A 16,680-nucleotide genomic window follows, 5' to 3' on the forward strand; every position below is an offset into this window, starting at 1 on the left:
CTCCCCGACAACTTTCCTGTCCCAGCACTAAAGTTCTGCAAAGGATGGAAGGACAATCTCCAGAAGTCAAGCAGTTGATGGTTACGCCTCAGTCTAGAATGGAGAAAAGTCAGCGGCTATGATCTGTTCCATTAGGAAAGACTGACCTGCGCCTTAACTCTAAGATCAAGCCAGTGTTAACACTGGCCTTAAACTTGACTTTGAATCTCTACCTTGACCAATTTCTATTCCAAGCAGCATTATGGCCCTCAATAACATTTCAGAATCTTAGACTTTGACCAGACCCTGGACATCTGGTTCAACCACTCCCAACTGGAATTCTCCCCACCCGCTCCCTGACAGGCCAGAGAGGCAGCCTGCACTAACGTTTCCTCGAGGTTTATCTTGTAGCTAAAAGTCTCCTAGTTTCCCATTTCTCTCCCACAGGGGATGCATGTCTAAGTACTCTTCTCTTAGTGGTGACCAGCATAACCCCATTTACCCTTACATTACATCACTCCCCACCTCCAAAGCTGGGAATAGGAATTATGGGCTCTTAAAAGACAGATATTAGGATTCACCACAGGTGAAATAAGGCCTGGGCTATTAGGAAAGCTGCTGGGTTGAGTCTTACTTGTCCCTTCCCAAATTTTAGGATGAATTTGAAGCTGTGGACAGATTACTCCTGGGTAGGGAAATATGGCCACTTTGCCAGAAGCTCAGCATGTAGTCTGAGTCAACCACAGGGCCTGATAGCGTTACATGTCCTTTTCTGACTCTCTTGGGTATGTGAGCTCCCAGGATGAAAGCATCATATTCCACCCTACCCCAACCCCCCTGGCCCATCCAGGTGGAGCAAGGGAGGAGACAAAGGCCGAGTGCCAGTTGCCTCTCTTACTCTGGGTTAAGACATATTTGAGAGCTGGAGGGATGGCACAGGAGAGGGACCAGAAGCTGAAACGTTAAAAACATTGGGGCTCTGAAGTGAACCCTCCCTCTCTACCCACTAGAGCCTTTTATGGGCCACGCAGAACCAGGTGGCCATGGACAGACTATGGAATATGGCTGCTGGCAGTGCTTTTCCAGGCAACCTGTTTCTATCCCAGAACACTAAAACTTTAGGGCTAATCTTGCTAGGGGCAGTGGGTAGAAGATGCTAGCACAATTACAAGGGCAAAATAAGAGAGAAGTTGATACCACAGAGAAATATGTAGCACCTCATATACAGAGGAGTCAGTTTACACAAAGTCTCCAGGCCAGATGAGGGAAAAGCGCTTACATTCAACCCTAAACAGGGCTCCCGGGAGCACCGGTGGGTCCCAGGTGACAAATGGGATGGAACTAGCCTCTGTGCCTTGCACCATGTATCCTCAAATGGGCAGGAATGGTCTGATTTTCTCTGTACAGGGTCCAGGAGTGATTGTTGAGACTGTGGTTTCTGCTGAAGGCTTCATATCTGGCATCTAGAGCTTATCATCCATCAAGTGTTCCTTTTTTTAGGGGAGGCAGGTAATTATGAGCACTGGACACAGAGGACAGGGGAAGATCGGAGAAAAGGAAAGCAATAGGCTTTAGTTTAAAGCAGGTTAAACAAGACATTGGTAACATGCCCTTGGCCATGGAATACAGGAACGTCATATTTTTTCCCCCCTGTCATCAAGGTCCGCCCTTAAATGAAGAAGAAAGTTTCCAGATGCTAGTCCTGCTCTTCTTGGGCAGCTCTCTGGAAAGGATGGCCCCCACTATGTTAAGTCTACTTGGTTCCCACCCTGGACCACCTGTGTCTCAGCCTGGCCCACTCATGCAGGGCATCTCAGGATTACTAACTTCACCTTGTACCAAACTGCACTGGTCAGAAAGTGGGGTCAAATTCAGACAGGCTTAACAATTCCTTGTATATTTTTCAAAGTGCTTTTGTTGCATGTTTCATTTTCTGCTGTACATGGCAATAAATATTTGTTGCTTTGGTCTGTACAAAAAGTCTGTGAGGAGGGTAAGACAGATGTTATCTAAATGGACAAACAATAAATACAGAGAAGTATCTTGTTTTGAGTCCCCCAGACAATAGCAAGAGTACCTGAAAAACTCAGGTCTTTTTGATTCATGGTCCAAAATCTATACCATACTGTCACCTTTCAAGTTGTCACTTAAATACATTAAGTACCAAGAATCAATGTTCAGGAGTCCCACAATGAGCCTGCAGGCCATAGCTCTCTAAACGAGAATGTGAAAGTCCCAGGAACTCATATATAGAAAGCTATTTATTTCCTATAGAAAACACCAAAAAAAACCCCAAAACAAAACAAAACAAAAACAAAACAGGCAAGAAAGAAAGAAGAAAAAAAAAAGAAAACAAACAAACAAAAGGTGGTCTTCCCCCCAAAGGCAGGCAGTATGAAAAAGGTAGGACATCTAGTTGCTGGAGTGGAAAACAGTAACATTCAGTTAACAATGGAATATTTAAAAAAAATAGTTTTCTTTTCAAATTGTAACCTGTGGTAACACATAGAAAAATGTACTAAACAAGCTTGATATAAAACAGAGTAAAATTTTCAAATAAGCCCAGGGAGAAAGCACAATGCTGGAAAGGATGAGGTACATGGGAAGAGAAGAAAAGATCTCATACAAAACTACCTATTACAATACAGAAAAAAGTATAAAATGTTCCTATTTTGGAACTTAAGTACAAAATGACACTGGCATTGGATCATTTCACTATCTAGCCTGAGGAGCGCTCAGAGGGTGGGGAGATGCCACAAAGAACAAAAGGAATAGCAGTTTTTCAATCTCAAGTTGATCAGTCCAAATTCCACCCGTTTTCCAGTTGAAAATCTCGCCTCCCTCTGTAACCTCTACCCCTAAGCCAAAATTCACCCAGGAATCGAAATATTCTGTTAGGAAGTCCACAAACACCCTACACATAGGGGCTGGGATCTGTGCGTGCTGGAGCTAAATTTGGAAAATGGTAATAAACCTACAGGCTAAAATGGTGAACACATTCAGCCTTCAAAAAAAAAACAAAAACATATCCCTGTGAAATATATATATATATATTAAATTCTCTGTGGTTAGAAAACATATTTAAACTAGCTAGCCACAGACCAAACTAGACCTGCATTCATCCAATGCTGGAATTTTATGCTAAAGACTGAGGTCCTTCTTCTTGGTCAGAAGCAGGTAGCAGTAAAAGTGGTGCCTTGTCGCTCCACTAAACCGCTCCCTGGGTGGGTCTTCCCCATATCATGTGTTGTGAGCACATGCAAGCCTCTGCTTTTAAGGAAAGGACTGCCTGGGACTTTGGGGTCCATCCAGGGCTCACGTGTTGTGCCTCAGGAGAGGAAGAAGCTACAGATGATAAAACAGCCTTGTACAGAAGCAGACGGATTTCACAAAGGGCATATAAATAGGAAAAGTCCTGGAGGAGGGAATTACGCAGGTGCCCCAAAGTCCAGTTTACAGTCACTCTCCCAGTGACATATCTTGAAAATCCTGTGTGTATGTATGTGTGCGTGTATATGCTGGTGGTTTTCATCCCTACCTTTTTGCCCAGGTCCTTTCCTACCTCTTAGTAAGGCCTAACAACAAGAGTTTACATGAAATCAAGAGTCTTTCCAAGCTGCTCTCAGGCCTCTAATTAGAGACTGAGTGAGGCTGGAGCCCTTTGAAAATAAGATGGCAGAACTGAAGAAGTGAAAAGCAGTCTCTCTCTTCAGCTTAGGGATGTCCCTCACCCCTTTCACAGCACCGAAGTTTCTTTGCAAAAATAGTATCTGAGATACAAAAGGAAAGGCAGATGTGCTTGTGAGTGCATCTCTCCAGGGCCTGGTCCAGGATCAAGGACTTTACAAGAACAGAGGGTTGGGAGCAGCTGTTTCCAAGGTCTCTGGCCGTAGACAACAAAAAGCTGGTCTCCCACAAGTCCACGTCTGCTAATTCAGACAGTCTTCACAAGAGCTTTCGGTGGAGGATTTCCCAGACCATCCGCTTCCGGAAGTAGGGCATGTGTTGCTGTAGGGACACAGAGACACCCTTATTTTCATTTCTTGTATGCAGACCTAACACTCCTTTCTGTATTAAGGTTTTCAACTAAAATAATCTCAGCTGAATTTCTGATCTTTCAAATGGCTCATTCTTCATCACATGTGATATTTTTCTTTCTATTGCTTTTTTCTATTACTATCTTTATTGCTATTTTCCATTGTTGTAACCTTAGAAGTTTTGTTGGGCATTGCCAGGAGTCCCCAGGGTACACCCAAACGTCTCCAAGAATTTTGAGAACAGTGTCTATCAAGTCCTCTATGTTAAACTTTTAAGAGGATATGAGATCCAACGCTTGAAAATCAAAAACTCACTTTTTACGGGAGGAGTTATAGGAACTGCAAGAGTGAGCTCCACCCAAGGGCTATGGTGGAAAAATCTGGTAAAGCCATTGATTTAAACAGAAGTAAAGAGTTAAGTGGAGGACACAGAATAACCCCTAATCTCTAATCTCAATCCACTTTGGTCTCCGAAGGACCACGTGGACAGAAATAAACAATCACAAACTATAAGAAGACTGACCAGCTGCATCAAGTGAGGGGCAGGGGAAGAGGGCAGCATAACAAATTACACTAGATCAAGGTGTGGCCTGTTCCAAAACTTAACTGCTACCCAAATAAAGGGAAACTATAGGAAACTTGCTCTGGTCCCAGTTCTCTGCTTCTTACAGGATTTCAGGTAGGTGGGAGAGATGGGCGGAGAAGAAGGCTCTGCCCATACATCACAATATGTGATATATGGTAACCCAGGACGTGGCCTATCACTACCCCTTTTTCTTGTGACATGGCACAGGCAGTAACCACCCGTGTTATGAGCCACAAGCTGAAGCAGAGCCCCCTAAGTGGAGCAAGTGGAGGGAAAAACATCTACCTGGCAGTCTGGAGACAGGGTGGTCATAGAGCTCCCACCTGAAGGCTTGGCTCACCTGTGTGAAGTTGATTGGTCTGTCTTTGGTAATGCAGTCAGCATATTTGCAGGCAAACATGCCACAGTCGCTTCCATTCATCTGCTGTGGAATTTCCTGAAAGGCCAAAAACAATAAAAAAAAGTGACATCTTTCCAAGCTTCCTTCTTTCTTATTTGAGTATAAATAAGAGCCAAAGGATATAAATTTTACAGGTTTCCCTGAATTTTGAAGAGATGACCCTGGTCCCCCACTCAGAACAACAGAGGCTCAGAGAAAAAAATTCAGCATCTCAGTCCAGCCTGTGTATTTCATATTAATCACACAGGAGACTATCTTAGATTTCCATGACACCCAAGGGTGTAAAAGCTGGCCCCTCCCACAAGGGCCAAACAATCTGCAAACATTTCCCACAGATCAAAGTTTAGCAAAATAGCTGGGCATTTATAAAACCTAGTTCTTCGTAAGAAATACGTTACTAGTTTCCCACAGATAGCTTACTCTATCTTCCCCAAGGAACCAAATGACCAAGCTGAGGTGAGGCTAGACACTAACACAGAAGGTCTCTGGGGACCAGGCAGTAAAATCCTTTTCTTTCCAATACCCTAGTCTCAGGATTTCCATCTCATCAAGAAGAAATGTACCTGGCTTTTCTTGCTGAAGAGTTGCCAGCCATTGGTGTCAAACTCTTTCCTTTTCTTGTCAATGCTTTCTTGCTTCAGGTATTGCCTAAAGGTATTGGGAGAATGAGATGAGCTTGGGGAACACTGATGACAGCTGCCACTGCAAGAATGGGGTTGACAATCCTTAGGAAGAGTTTTCTTCTGCGCGTCTAAGGAAAACAGTATATACTACTGGGCAGGGAATCTTTGGACTGCTAAGCCTCCTTTGGAGGTCCCACAATTCAGGCCTGCCCTGTCAACCCGAGAGAAGCATGACATCTGCCTTTGATACCCAGGCTCCTTCTACCTACTGTCCGTCCTGAGGAACAAGTTCTGATTCTTTTCCTTGGTTTATATGGGCCTACAGAACTCAATCTAATGGAAGAAAAATGTTTCTCCAGCAATACTGAGGTATTTATTTATTTATAGTCTTGATTCTCCTGTGTGAAAATTCAATCCAAATCAACAATTTGTTGAGTGCATACCTCATATACAGCACTTTCTTAAGTGCAAACTGCTCACCATTCTGGAACCCAGCCCCCTCCTGGCTGCCAAAATGGTACAGTGAGGAATAGACATTTTGGAAAGAGAAACAGATGGGATATAAAGAGATCTGCATTCTGGTTCCCAGTTGAGCCACTAACTAGTAGGACCTGAGCAAATCTAAGTCACCTCTGTGGGTCTTGGTTTCTTCATCTGAAAAATGAGGAGGTCGGAGTAGATGCTTTCTAAGTAGTTTCTGTATCTATATGTATATCTCCACTCTGTATTTAGAGCACTGGGACAGTAATTACCCCCATTAGGGCATATTTTTGGTACTATATTACTATTAAACTTTACTTACTTAGATGGAAAATATCCATTCTTACTCAAGATAAAGATTTCCTTTATTAGTCACTACATTGAAGGGATCAGAGAACTGAGTTCAATAGCTGGAAAAACATAACATATACCCAACATCAAACTCTTTGTCCTCAACTCCCTACTTACAAGAGGATCCTGCAGGCTTCATTGTTTATCCCACCCATGGAGTCGTAATAGGTAATATTCTTCTTTCTAAAGTCTACAACCTGGGAATTTAAAAAAAAAAATCTGTGTTTATGAAGTGAAGAAAACTGGTTTCTCAGCTTTTCCCTTCCCTGAAATTTGGAACCTTCTGCCAGATTTCCTACGATATCATGACAAGTTTGATGGATGCTTAGCATTATACCATGCCTAATCTGCAGAGGAGAGAACAGGGGATTATTTACTCAGAACTACAATGGGGGCTGATTGACTGGTGGCTCCAGTAATTGCCCTGAAACCTTTTTCTAGTATTCAGGTTCTCCATCTGCACTGTGGGTAACAGTGAAGACACAACATGCTCTTCAGAGAACGTAGGTTGAGTGAGATAATTTCCATACATTTTCTGAAAGATGGTAAAAGAGTCTAGGTTTTGTTTCTTTACTTGGAGAATTTCCTTTTGGCTTATGCTTTTCAAATGTAATTCAAAACAGACTGTGAAATACTTTTTATACTTTTATTAATATATTAAGCTCATGTATCCATGTTCTCAGAGTCATAAAAAATATTAAATTACCAAGTATGCAAGACAAGTCATGATTAGGCAGAAAATAAGTCATAGAATCTGAGTTGGCAGCATCATTAAGAAGTCACTTTTACTCCCCATGCCTTGCCTTTAGCCTGCTTTGACTTCTAACTCCCTTTTAAAATATTTCCAGAAAAGGAAAACTCCACAGCTTTCTTCAAAGTCTAAGTATCTCCCACTCTTGACAGGGAGTTCACTGATCTATCCAATTTTTAGACAACTAAACGCTACTTTTTCTCTCAGTCATCTAGTGAAAATGTAGAACTAATATTCACTACCCTCTGTGTATTCTATAATTACATAGATTTCTTTTAAATTTTATCAGTAATAAAAGAGGCACTCACAGCAAGACACCAGTGCACTCCCAGGTGAATGGGCACCAAAAGAATGTCAACAGAAAAGACATCCACTTTCTTTGTCCAACGTTTCACTGCTTGATAACCAGCCGTTTTTAACTTAGTGAAAAAAAAGGTATTAAATGCATGCACACTTGGCAATCCCTTCTCTTTACTTCGCTCCATCAGCATATTCATGTAGAAATTGATGATCTGTGGGAAGAAAGTATATGTATTAAAATAGATACTCCAGCCTTTCAAAATAGTTGTGTTGTAAGAAGGAAACACAGTTGCTATATTGCACAGCATAGGTTAGTTTCCTAATCAATTCAATTATGACTTCAACACCCAACAGCCTCATGTCCCTATATCAAATTCTGACTAGAAGGGAGGAAGGTGTTGAGGTGGTTATATACAGTGAAAACAGAAAAAGCTGATGTGTGTGTGTATGTGTGTGTATATATATGGTTCTGGATACATATGGGAAGATGTTGGCCGGACTTGTAGAAGACTGAAGATCAGGTTAAAAAAACTGGAAAATGAGGAGGAAGGGGTGGTACAAGGTGAGACTCAGAGAAAAGGAAAGGAAGGAGTACAAGCAGTTTAATGAGGTACACACTAGCAGTCCCTTTAATCTATCGGGACTGTGCGAGTAATTAAAATAAATCCTGAGCTCAGAGTCTACTGTTAATAAAGGTAAGATCAGTAGTTCAATCCTTCTATGTAGGTCTCCTGATTCTGCACAAAGATAGAAAATTCTGCTCCATGACTAAGGATTGCATTTTCAGCCTAACAAGCCACCTAGCAGAAGCAAACTGTTTTGGCCTCAAGTAGAACTGAGTGACAGAATAAACCATCAACTATATTGGAAAAACATCTCTAAACTGGTAGTAGCTCAGCAATGTCACCTTTATAGAGGCAGACATGGATATAGTATAATCTACATTACATGAGACCTGAAAGTAAAATGACAAACATGAAGAGTAAAGTTCTCCCCCAGAATCTATATGGTTAGCTGCCTCATTTTTGTTGATTCCATTTATGCCTCCAATATCAAGTATAAGTGAAAGAAATTAAAATGCTTGATACAGGAGATATGTTAATGAAACAATGTGTTCTCTAACAATGACTATGTCGTCCACGGTTCCTTTAAGTCCAGGACTCCTTGGTACCAAAGCTTGAAAGTTACTGTGCCGGAAGTTACTGCATACTTACTTTATGTGGCCAGCTGAGGTCAGGCCAGTGTCTGTCAACTGCAAGGAATGAATGGGCTAACTGATCCAAAGCTTGGAAATATGACTAAGAAAACAGGCACATTTTTCAGAATGCTTTTTGGGGAATGGGAAAACACCCCGGTCCTTTGACAAATATTTACACACTAGAATGCCAGAGCAGTGAGCTACTGCCCAATAGTAGGCAACTACATACTGGGGAGGCAGCAGGGAGCACTGCCAGGAACACACCGGAGCATGGTCTAGACCAGAGAAAGGGCCTATAGATGAGGATGCCTAAGCAGTTGCAGGGAAACCACATTCACCATGAAGCAGAGCTCTGAGGGTGGTGGGAGGGAGAGCCAGGACTGAAGAAAGACACTGTTCTTCCTGCATCTCTGAAGATGGAACAACAGGCCCAGAGGACTCAGGTTGTGGTTAATTCTCTGCTGAGTGATGCCCAATAGGTAACTGGAGCTCAGTTATTTAAAATAATGATAATGAATTATGACACAATTAGGATCACAGATTCCTCCAATCCAGGTTTTTAATCTAACCCTGCCCCCGAAGATAATGGTGCTAAAGGATGCTTCTCGGCTTGTGAAGGCAGCCAGGAATGCAGGAGGATCTGCTCAGCAAGCACAGATTTCACAGCTATAATCTACATCCTCTAGTGAGAGAAAATCAGCAGGAAGGGACTGATTCCTCCGGCATTCTATCCCACAATATTAGCCATGCTATGAGGCTAAATAAACCCTTCAATCCAGGGGGTGAAGTGAACAGGCAGACAACCTGTCAGTCACTGTAAGCCAAACCCCCTATGGGGGCAGAAAAGTTATATATTACAACAGGCAACAAGGACTTAGGACGGAAGTAGAAGAAATCAGAGAGAGATAAGGATAGCCAAGCACATGAAAGCCCCGGAGATATATCTCCCCCAGGTGCCCATCAGAGGGGTATACCACCTTTGGGATAGTTACCCTGAAGTGAAAAGGATGACATAAATGAGTGTCATGCTACTCATGACTATCCTATTTTTCAGGAAGAAAGAGTGCCAGAAACCAATTAAGTTTAGCTGGACCTACACAGACTGAGTTGTTTGGCTTCTTATTTCATTTTGTTATTTTGAGAGAGTGGACCTATAAAGCTAAAGACCAAGCCAGCTGAACAGGAACAGAGACCTAGTGATCAGGACACCACACTAAGAATCCCTCTTCCACTGCTTCAGTTCTGCCTCCAACCAAGGTTTCTCCACCGAGAGGGAAATGGCTTCCTTCAAAGTCAGCTCATTAATTAGCTCTATGGAGTGGTCTGGGTTCTTTTTCATTTCTACTGTATCTCAGTAGGAGGGAGTTTAGTGGCTTCAATGTTCCCTCCCATTAACTGAGGACATGTAATCTGATATCTGAGGCAGAATTTAGATCTGAGTTTTTCTCCTCAGTTTTTCAGCTCTTACTCTATCCAAATGAGGAAAATTGCCGTAGTTCAGCCAAGACACAATCATACCAAAAAAACAAGCTAGGAGTTAGGAGAACAAAAAGAATCCTACACGTCATCTCACAGAGGGCTGAAGATAAAGGAAAAAGAAATGAGAGAAGGGATCACAGTGCTTAAGATGAAAGAGGAGCAGTGATGGTCAGAGCATTTGCTTGTATTTTGTGAAGACAAGGGTCCCTCCCCTTCCATGGTGAGAGCCTTTCTGCACACAGGACTCTCTTAGCTTCAGAAGAGCTTCAATTCCCTTTGGAATAGGGGGCTAAGAGTAATAAATCAGCCCTGTACCTACTGTTTGTCTTGCACTTGTCACTCTTTTGGGGCCCACACTTGCCTCTGCTTGCTGCAGCTCCTGGTGCCTGAAGAGCTGCCCTTCCTGCTGCCTTTGCAGCTTTGGCCATGAGTGCCTACTTGTCTATGCAGTCCTGTCTGGGGGTGGAATGGTTGTTTATAGTGTCTTATTCCTTTGTGATTTTATTTGAAGAGCTGCCAGGTTGAAGCTGAAAAAAGCTTCTCTTTAAAAGACTACCGTGTTTTCAAACTAAGGACTCAATCCTTTTCCTGTATGTTACCACAATAACATAAATGACTGCTATTTGTATTCTCCTTCTCACGCAGTAAACCAGCTAAACTATTGTTTTCTCACACATTTAGAAGTAAAACATTTCACAATACAATCCTGACTTTAACCCTTTCCAATTTCACACTTTGAACCCTTATAACTGACTTAGGAAATAAATGTTCTAAAAGTCCTGAGCATGACAGTGTTCCTGAGCAGAGACCAAGATAACTTTCAGAGGGAAAAAAAGCTGTTTTCCTATTTTACCCCTCCAGATTTTCCCCTCTACATACTCATTCTGAACTTTTTTTTTTTTATGATTTAATTGTATTTATTTTTGGCTGTGTTGGGTTTTCGTTGCTGCACACAGGCTTTCTCTAGTTGTGGCGAGTGGGGGCTACTCTTCCTTGTGGCGCGTGGGCTACTTGCGGTGGCTTCTCTTGTTGTGGAGAACAGGCTCTAGGCGCGCGGGCTTCAGTAGTTGCGGCGCGCGGGCTTCAGTAGTTGCGGCGCGCAGGCTCAGTAGTTGTGGCACACGGGCTTAGTTGCTCTGTGGCATGTGGGATCTTCCTGGACCAGGGCTCGAATCCGTGTCCCCTGCATTGGCAGGCGGATTCTTAGCCACTGCACCACTGGGGAAGTCTCCCTCATTCTGATTTTTAAATTAAACTTATCCTTGTCAACCACAAAACCCAAAAGACTAACCAAGCAACAACCCCTGAATATTATGAGTCAGAAGGTCACTCACTCCTAAAAAGATCTAATCTAATAATATTATAGAAACCAAGAAGGCAGACTTCAGGTAAGCTCTATGTTACTGCATCCCTCACTGTGTCCAGGATTTTTCTCACGTGCAAATTCAAACAAATTATTAGAATTACTGCCAAAGTTTTAGAGAAAGAGAGGCAGGCAACATCTATTTTTATGGAGTCATGACAACTGTAATTATTCTCCCTGTGACCTCACATAAATCCCTGGTTTATCAATAGGACTAGTTCTATTAAGAAACACTTTAAAGAGGTAAACTATAATGACATGGAATCTTCCCATGAGTCATGTTAGAAACACTATAACTTCCATTCTGGTCATTTTATTCCACATGTTAGAGTGCATAGCATATCGTAGACCCCATCATATTCACTTAACTAATTTATCTCATTTTGTCTGATTTTTTCCCCTTCTTACAGTTTTTATTTCCTAAGGAAAACCTACTCCCTGTGCTAGGTTTGTCTAGTTGGGCTTAATGTTTGGCAAGACGTTTCCTCTCTTACCAAGCATCACTTAGATTTAACTTCTCCTTGGAAACAGTTAATTATTGAGAGAGAGGTGGTGAAATCTTCAACAGTAATTATAAATTTGTCTATTTCCCCTTCCAATTTTCTCAGTTTTTGCTTCATCTATTTTGAAGTTCTGTTAGGTTTGTACATATCTAGGCTGTTAGTCCTCTTGATGAACTTACCCCTTTACCATTATGGAAAGTCTATCACTGGTAATATGACTTGCTCTGAAATCTACTTGGTGTGATATTAATATAGTTACTTCATCTTTCCTTTGTTTAGTGTTGGCACAGTATATTTTTCCATCCTTTTACTTTTAACCTATATGTATCTTCATATTTAAAACAGGTTTCCTGTAGACATATTTTTTAACCTAATCTGACAATCTCTGCCTTTTAACAGGATGTTTATACTGTCCAATATGGTAGCTACTAGCCAAATGTGACTCTTGAGCACTTGAAATATGACTAATGCAAATTGTGTTGTAAATGTAAAATACACACATTTTAAAGAGAAGGTAAAATATCTCATTAACAATATTTTCAGATTTATTACATGCCAAAATAACATATTTTGGATATATTGGGTTAAATAAAATATATTATAAAATTAGTTTTACCTGTTTCTTTTTACTTTTTTTTAATGTGACCACTAGAAAACTTAAAATTACATAGATGGCTCACATTATATTTCTATTGGGTGTGCTGGGTTAGGTCATTTACATTTAATGTGATTACTGAGATGGTTGGTTTTAAATCCACCATCATGTTCTTTTTTTACTATTTGTCCCATCTGTTCTTTGTATCCTTCCTCTTTCCCTGCCTTCCTTTGGATTGGGTATCTTTTAATTCCATTTTATCTCCATTACTGGCTTATAACAATACCTCTTTGTTTTTTGTTTTTGTTTTTCACTGGTTGCTCTAGGATTTATATGTCTTTAACTTATTGCATAGTCTACCTTTGTATAACATTATACCACTTCATGTATTGTATAGGAGCCTTAGACAAGTATGTACTTCCATTTTCCCCCTCCTTTGTGTTTATGATTGTCATATACTTTACTTCAACATGTTATAAACCCCACAGTATGTTGTTTTATTTTTGACTTGACTAGTCAATTGTCTTTCAGAGATATTAAAAACTGAGAGCATTTCCACTGCTCTTCACTCCTTATGTAGATTGAAACATTTACCTCATATTTTTCTTCTGCCTGACAAATATCTTTTAATATTTCTTACGGTAGAAGTCTGCTGGTGATGAATTCTTTCAGCATTTGTTTGCCTAAAAAAGTATAGCCTTATTTTTTGAAAGATATATTTGCTGGTATAGAATTTAGGTTGCCAAGCTTTTTTTCTTCCTCCTTCAGTACTTTAAAGATGTAGCTATATTGTCCTCTGGCCTACATGGTTTCTGACAGATCTTTGTTCCTCTGTACATAATATGTCTCTTTTCCTCTGGATGCTTTCATTAGTTTTCTCTTTATCAGTGGTCTTTAGCAATTTGATTATTATACATTTCACTATGGTGTTTCTTCTACTTGAGGTATGCTGAATTTCTTGGATCTGTCAGTATATTTCCAAATTTGGAAAATCTTCCACCGTTATTTCTTCTTTTAAAATTAATTAATTAATTAATTAATTTTTTATTGGAGTATAATTGCTTCACAATGGTGTGTTAGTTTCTGCTTTATAACAAAGTGAATCAGTTATACATATACATCTGTTCCCATATCCCTTCCCTCTTGCATCTCCCTCCCTCCCTATCCCACCCCTCCAGGCGGTCACAAAGCACCGATTTGATCTCCCTGTGCTATGCGGCTGCTTCCCACTACCTATCTACCTTACGTTTGGTAGTGTATATATGTCCATGCCTCTCTCTCGCTTTGTCACAGCTTACCCTTCCCCCTCCCCATATCCTCAAGTCCATTCTCAAGTAGGTCTGTGTCTTTATTCCTGTCTTACCCCTAGGCTCTTCATGACATTTTTTCCCCTTAAATTCCATATATATGTGTTAGCATACGGTATTTGTCTTTCTCTTTCTGACTTACTTCACTCTGTATGACCACCGTTATTTCTTTAAACATTTTTTCTGATACCACTTACAGCCCACCTTCCCTTCTGGGACTTCAATTACATGCTTAGGCTTGACACTGCCCCAGAGCTCGCTAAGCTCTAGTCATCTTTTCTCAGCCTTTTTTCTATTTCATTTGAATGGTTCCTATTGCTCTATTTTCAAGTTCACTAACTGTTCCTTCCACAGTGTCTAATATGTTAATCTCATCTCATGTATTTTTCATTTCAGATACTGTATTTTTCATCTCTAGAAGTTCAATTTGGGTCTTTTATATTTTCTATTTTTCTCCTCATGAGGTCCACTTTCCTCTACTTTCCTGAACATGTGAATATGTTTATGATATCTGTTTTAATATCTTTGTTGGCTAATCCTATCATTTTTGTCTTTTCTGGGTATTTCTATAGTGACTGTTTTTTCCCTTTGTTATATTTTTCTTCTATTTGCATGTCTGGGAATTTTTAATTGGATGCTAGACATTGTGAATTTCATGTTGTTGGGTTTTGTTGTTACCAGAATTTGCTGTGTTCCTTTAAATATTGTTGGGCTTTGTTCTGTGATATAGTTAAGTTAGTTGGATCAGTTTCAAGCTTTCAAGACTTGTATTTAAGCTTGTTACCATGGGTTCAGGCAGTCTTTATTCTAAGGTCACTTTGGCCCCACTCTTGAAGCAATGCCCTTTTGAGGACTCTATTCAATGCCCCACAACTTTTCTACTCTAGATGGTTGGGACATGAACTATTCTTGGCACCTGTGTTAGCTCTCAGGCTTGTTCTGATTCCTTCTTTCTGGTGGTTCTTTCCCCAGGCTCTGGTAGCTTCTTCCCATATATGTACAGATCAGTACTCAGCCAAAGATTTGAGGGGGGCCCACTGCACATCTCTGGAGCTTTCTCTTTGTTCAGCAACTTCCCCTCCAGTACTTATCTCACAAACCTTAGCCACTTTGGCCTCCCTGAACTCTGTCTCCTCCACTCACAAGACTGCCAGGCATTGCCAGGCTTTACCAGCTCTCTCCCCTCAACACACCACCCCAGTAAGCTGTGGAAATCATAGGCTCATCCTTTTCATTTCCCTTCTCTCAGGAATCACTGTTATCCAATGTCTGAAAATTCTTGCTTGATGTTTTATCTAGTTTTCTAGTTAAGTTGAAAGAGTAAATCTGATCCATTTTATTCTATCAAGACCAGAAGAAGTCAGATTCATTTACTTGTATGCCTAAATAATTTCCATGTATTTCTAAATTTATCTGATGCTTTATAAAACAACTTTTAGGCCCTCTAAGAAGCAGAATTAGCAGGCCATAAAGAGAAACACAAAGTCTAAAGTGGTCCTCTCCTCAGGATCATTAACCTAAAATCTTAGACTTGGATTCCAGAAGTTATTCAACTCAATCTCCGGGAAATAATAAATAATTTCTATTACTGACATACATTTAAAAATATTTCCTTTTGTTTAATTGTGACTTTCAATCTACTTTTGCAACTAATTCCTCCTCTCTTTAACCCTGTCTTCCTTCCCTTAATTAGAAATTTCTTTTTTTTTTTTTGCTGTACGCGGGCCTCTCACCGTTGTGGCCTCTCCCGCTGCGGAGCACAGGCTCCGGACGCGCAGGCCCAGCGGCCACGGCCCACGGGCCCAGCCGCTCCGCGGCACGTGGGATCCTCCCGGACCGGGGCACGGACCGGGGCACGAACCCGTGTCCCCTGCACCGGCAGGTGGACCCCCAACCACTGCGCCACCAGGGAAGCCCTAGAAATTTCTTTTAATAACTAATCACCAGACCTGATATAGAAATCCCCATCTATATGTTATTAGCTTTCCAGCCTCATTTTCCATTCTTCACAAGGCAGACACTTTCCACATTCCAATTTTGAGAAGTTTCATTTTCTTATAGTAAGGTAAAATGTTAATCCTGTCAATCATTAGTCCTTTGAAGCTGTATAGAATTTAACTATTTGCCTATATAAAAATCCATTCTTAAAAACATGTTGGGGGGTCGAGATGGCATACTAGGAGGACGCAGAATTCATGTCTCCTCACAACTAGGGCACCTACCAGGCACCAGTGGGGGACCATGGACACCTAAGGGGGCGGGAGGAACCCCCAGCAACTGGGTAGGACGTGGGTCATTGGGGGAAGGAAGGGGGAGGAGAAGTGAAGGCAGGATGGGACTGGTGCCCCGAGGGGTGGCTGAGGGAGGAGAAGGGGTAAATTGGGGAACCACTGAGAGGGTAGGGGATCAAAAGGGAGTGTGGCCAGGTTTCCGCTGCCCACTTGAACCCCCAGGAACCTGCTGAGATCCCGGGCCTGATCCTCTGCCCACTGAGGCCCCCTCCAGCCACGCGGGTCCTGAGGGAGTGGGAGGGAGGGAAGGGGGAGCAAAAGTTAAGGCCGGACCTCCAGGACCAGCACCCCTGAAGGGTGACTGGGGGAGGGGAAGAGTTCCTACAACCAGCGGGACCCACCCATGGTTGGGGTCCAGCAGCGACAGGAGACCCTGGGGGAGATAGTGGGGGAGGGGCATGAAGGAACGGAAGGGAACGGGGCCAGTACTTTCCCTG

The 16,680-nt window shown here is 41.7% G+C and overlaps 1 protein-coding gene across 1 annotated transcript in view; it reads right to left on the reverse strand.

Annotated features, from left to right (window-relative positions):
* Positions 1-3,924: 3,924 nt before the first annotated feature.
* The window catches only part of SENP1 (SUMO specific peptidase 1), a gene marked incomplete at both ends in the record, with an annotated part of 55,746 nt that continues 42,990 nt past the window's right edge, over positions 3,925-16,680 (reverse strand). Inside the window, 5 exons of the mRNA XM_079714716.1 lie at positions 3,925-3,987; positions 4,943-5,038; positions 5,566-5,650; positions 6,574-6,653; positions 7,516-7,719. Coding sequence (XP_079570842.1) covers positions 3,925-3,987; positions 4,943-5,038; positions 5,566-5,650; positions 6,574-6,653; positions 7,516-7,719 — 528 coding nt within the window. The remainder of the gene's footprint in view (positions 3,988-4,942; positions 5,039-5,565; positions 5,651-6,573; positions 6,654-7,515; positions 7,720-16,680) is intronic.

Source organism: Hyperoodon ampullatus (genome assembly GCF_949752795.1).
Source record: "Hyperoodon ampullatus genome assembly, chromosome: 11".
In the NCBI taxonomy this organism is placed as follows: domain Eukaryota; kingdom Metazoa; phylum Chordata; class Mammalia; order Artiodactyla; family Ziphiidae; genus Hyperoodon; species Hyperoodon ampullatus.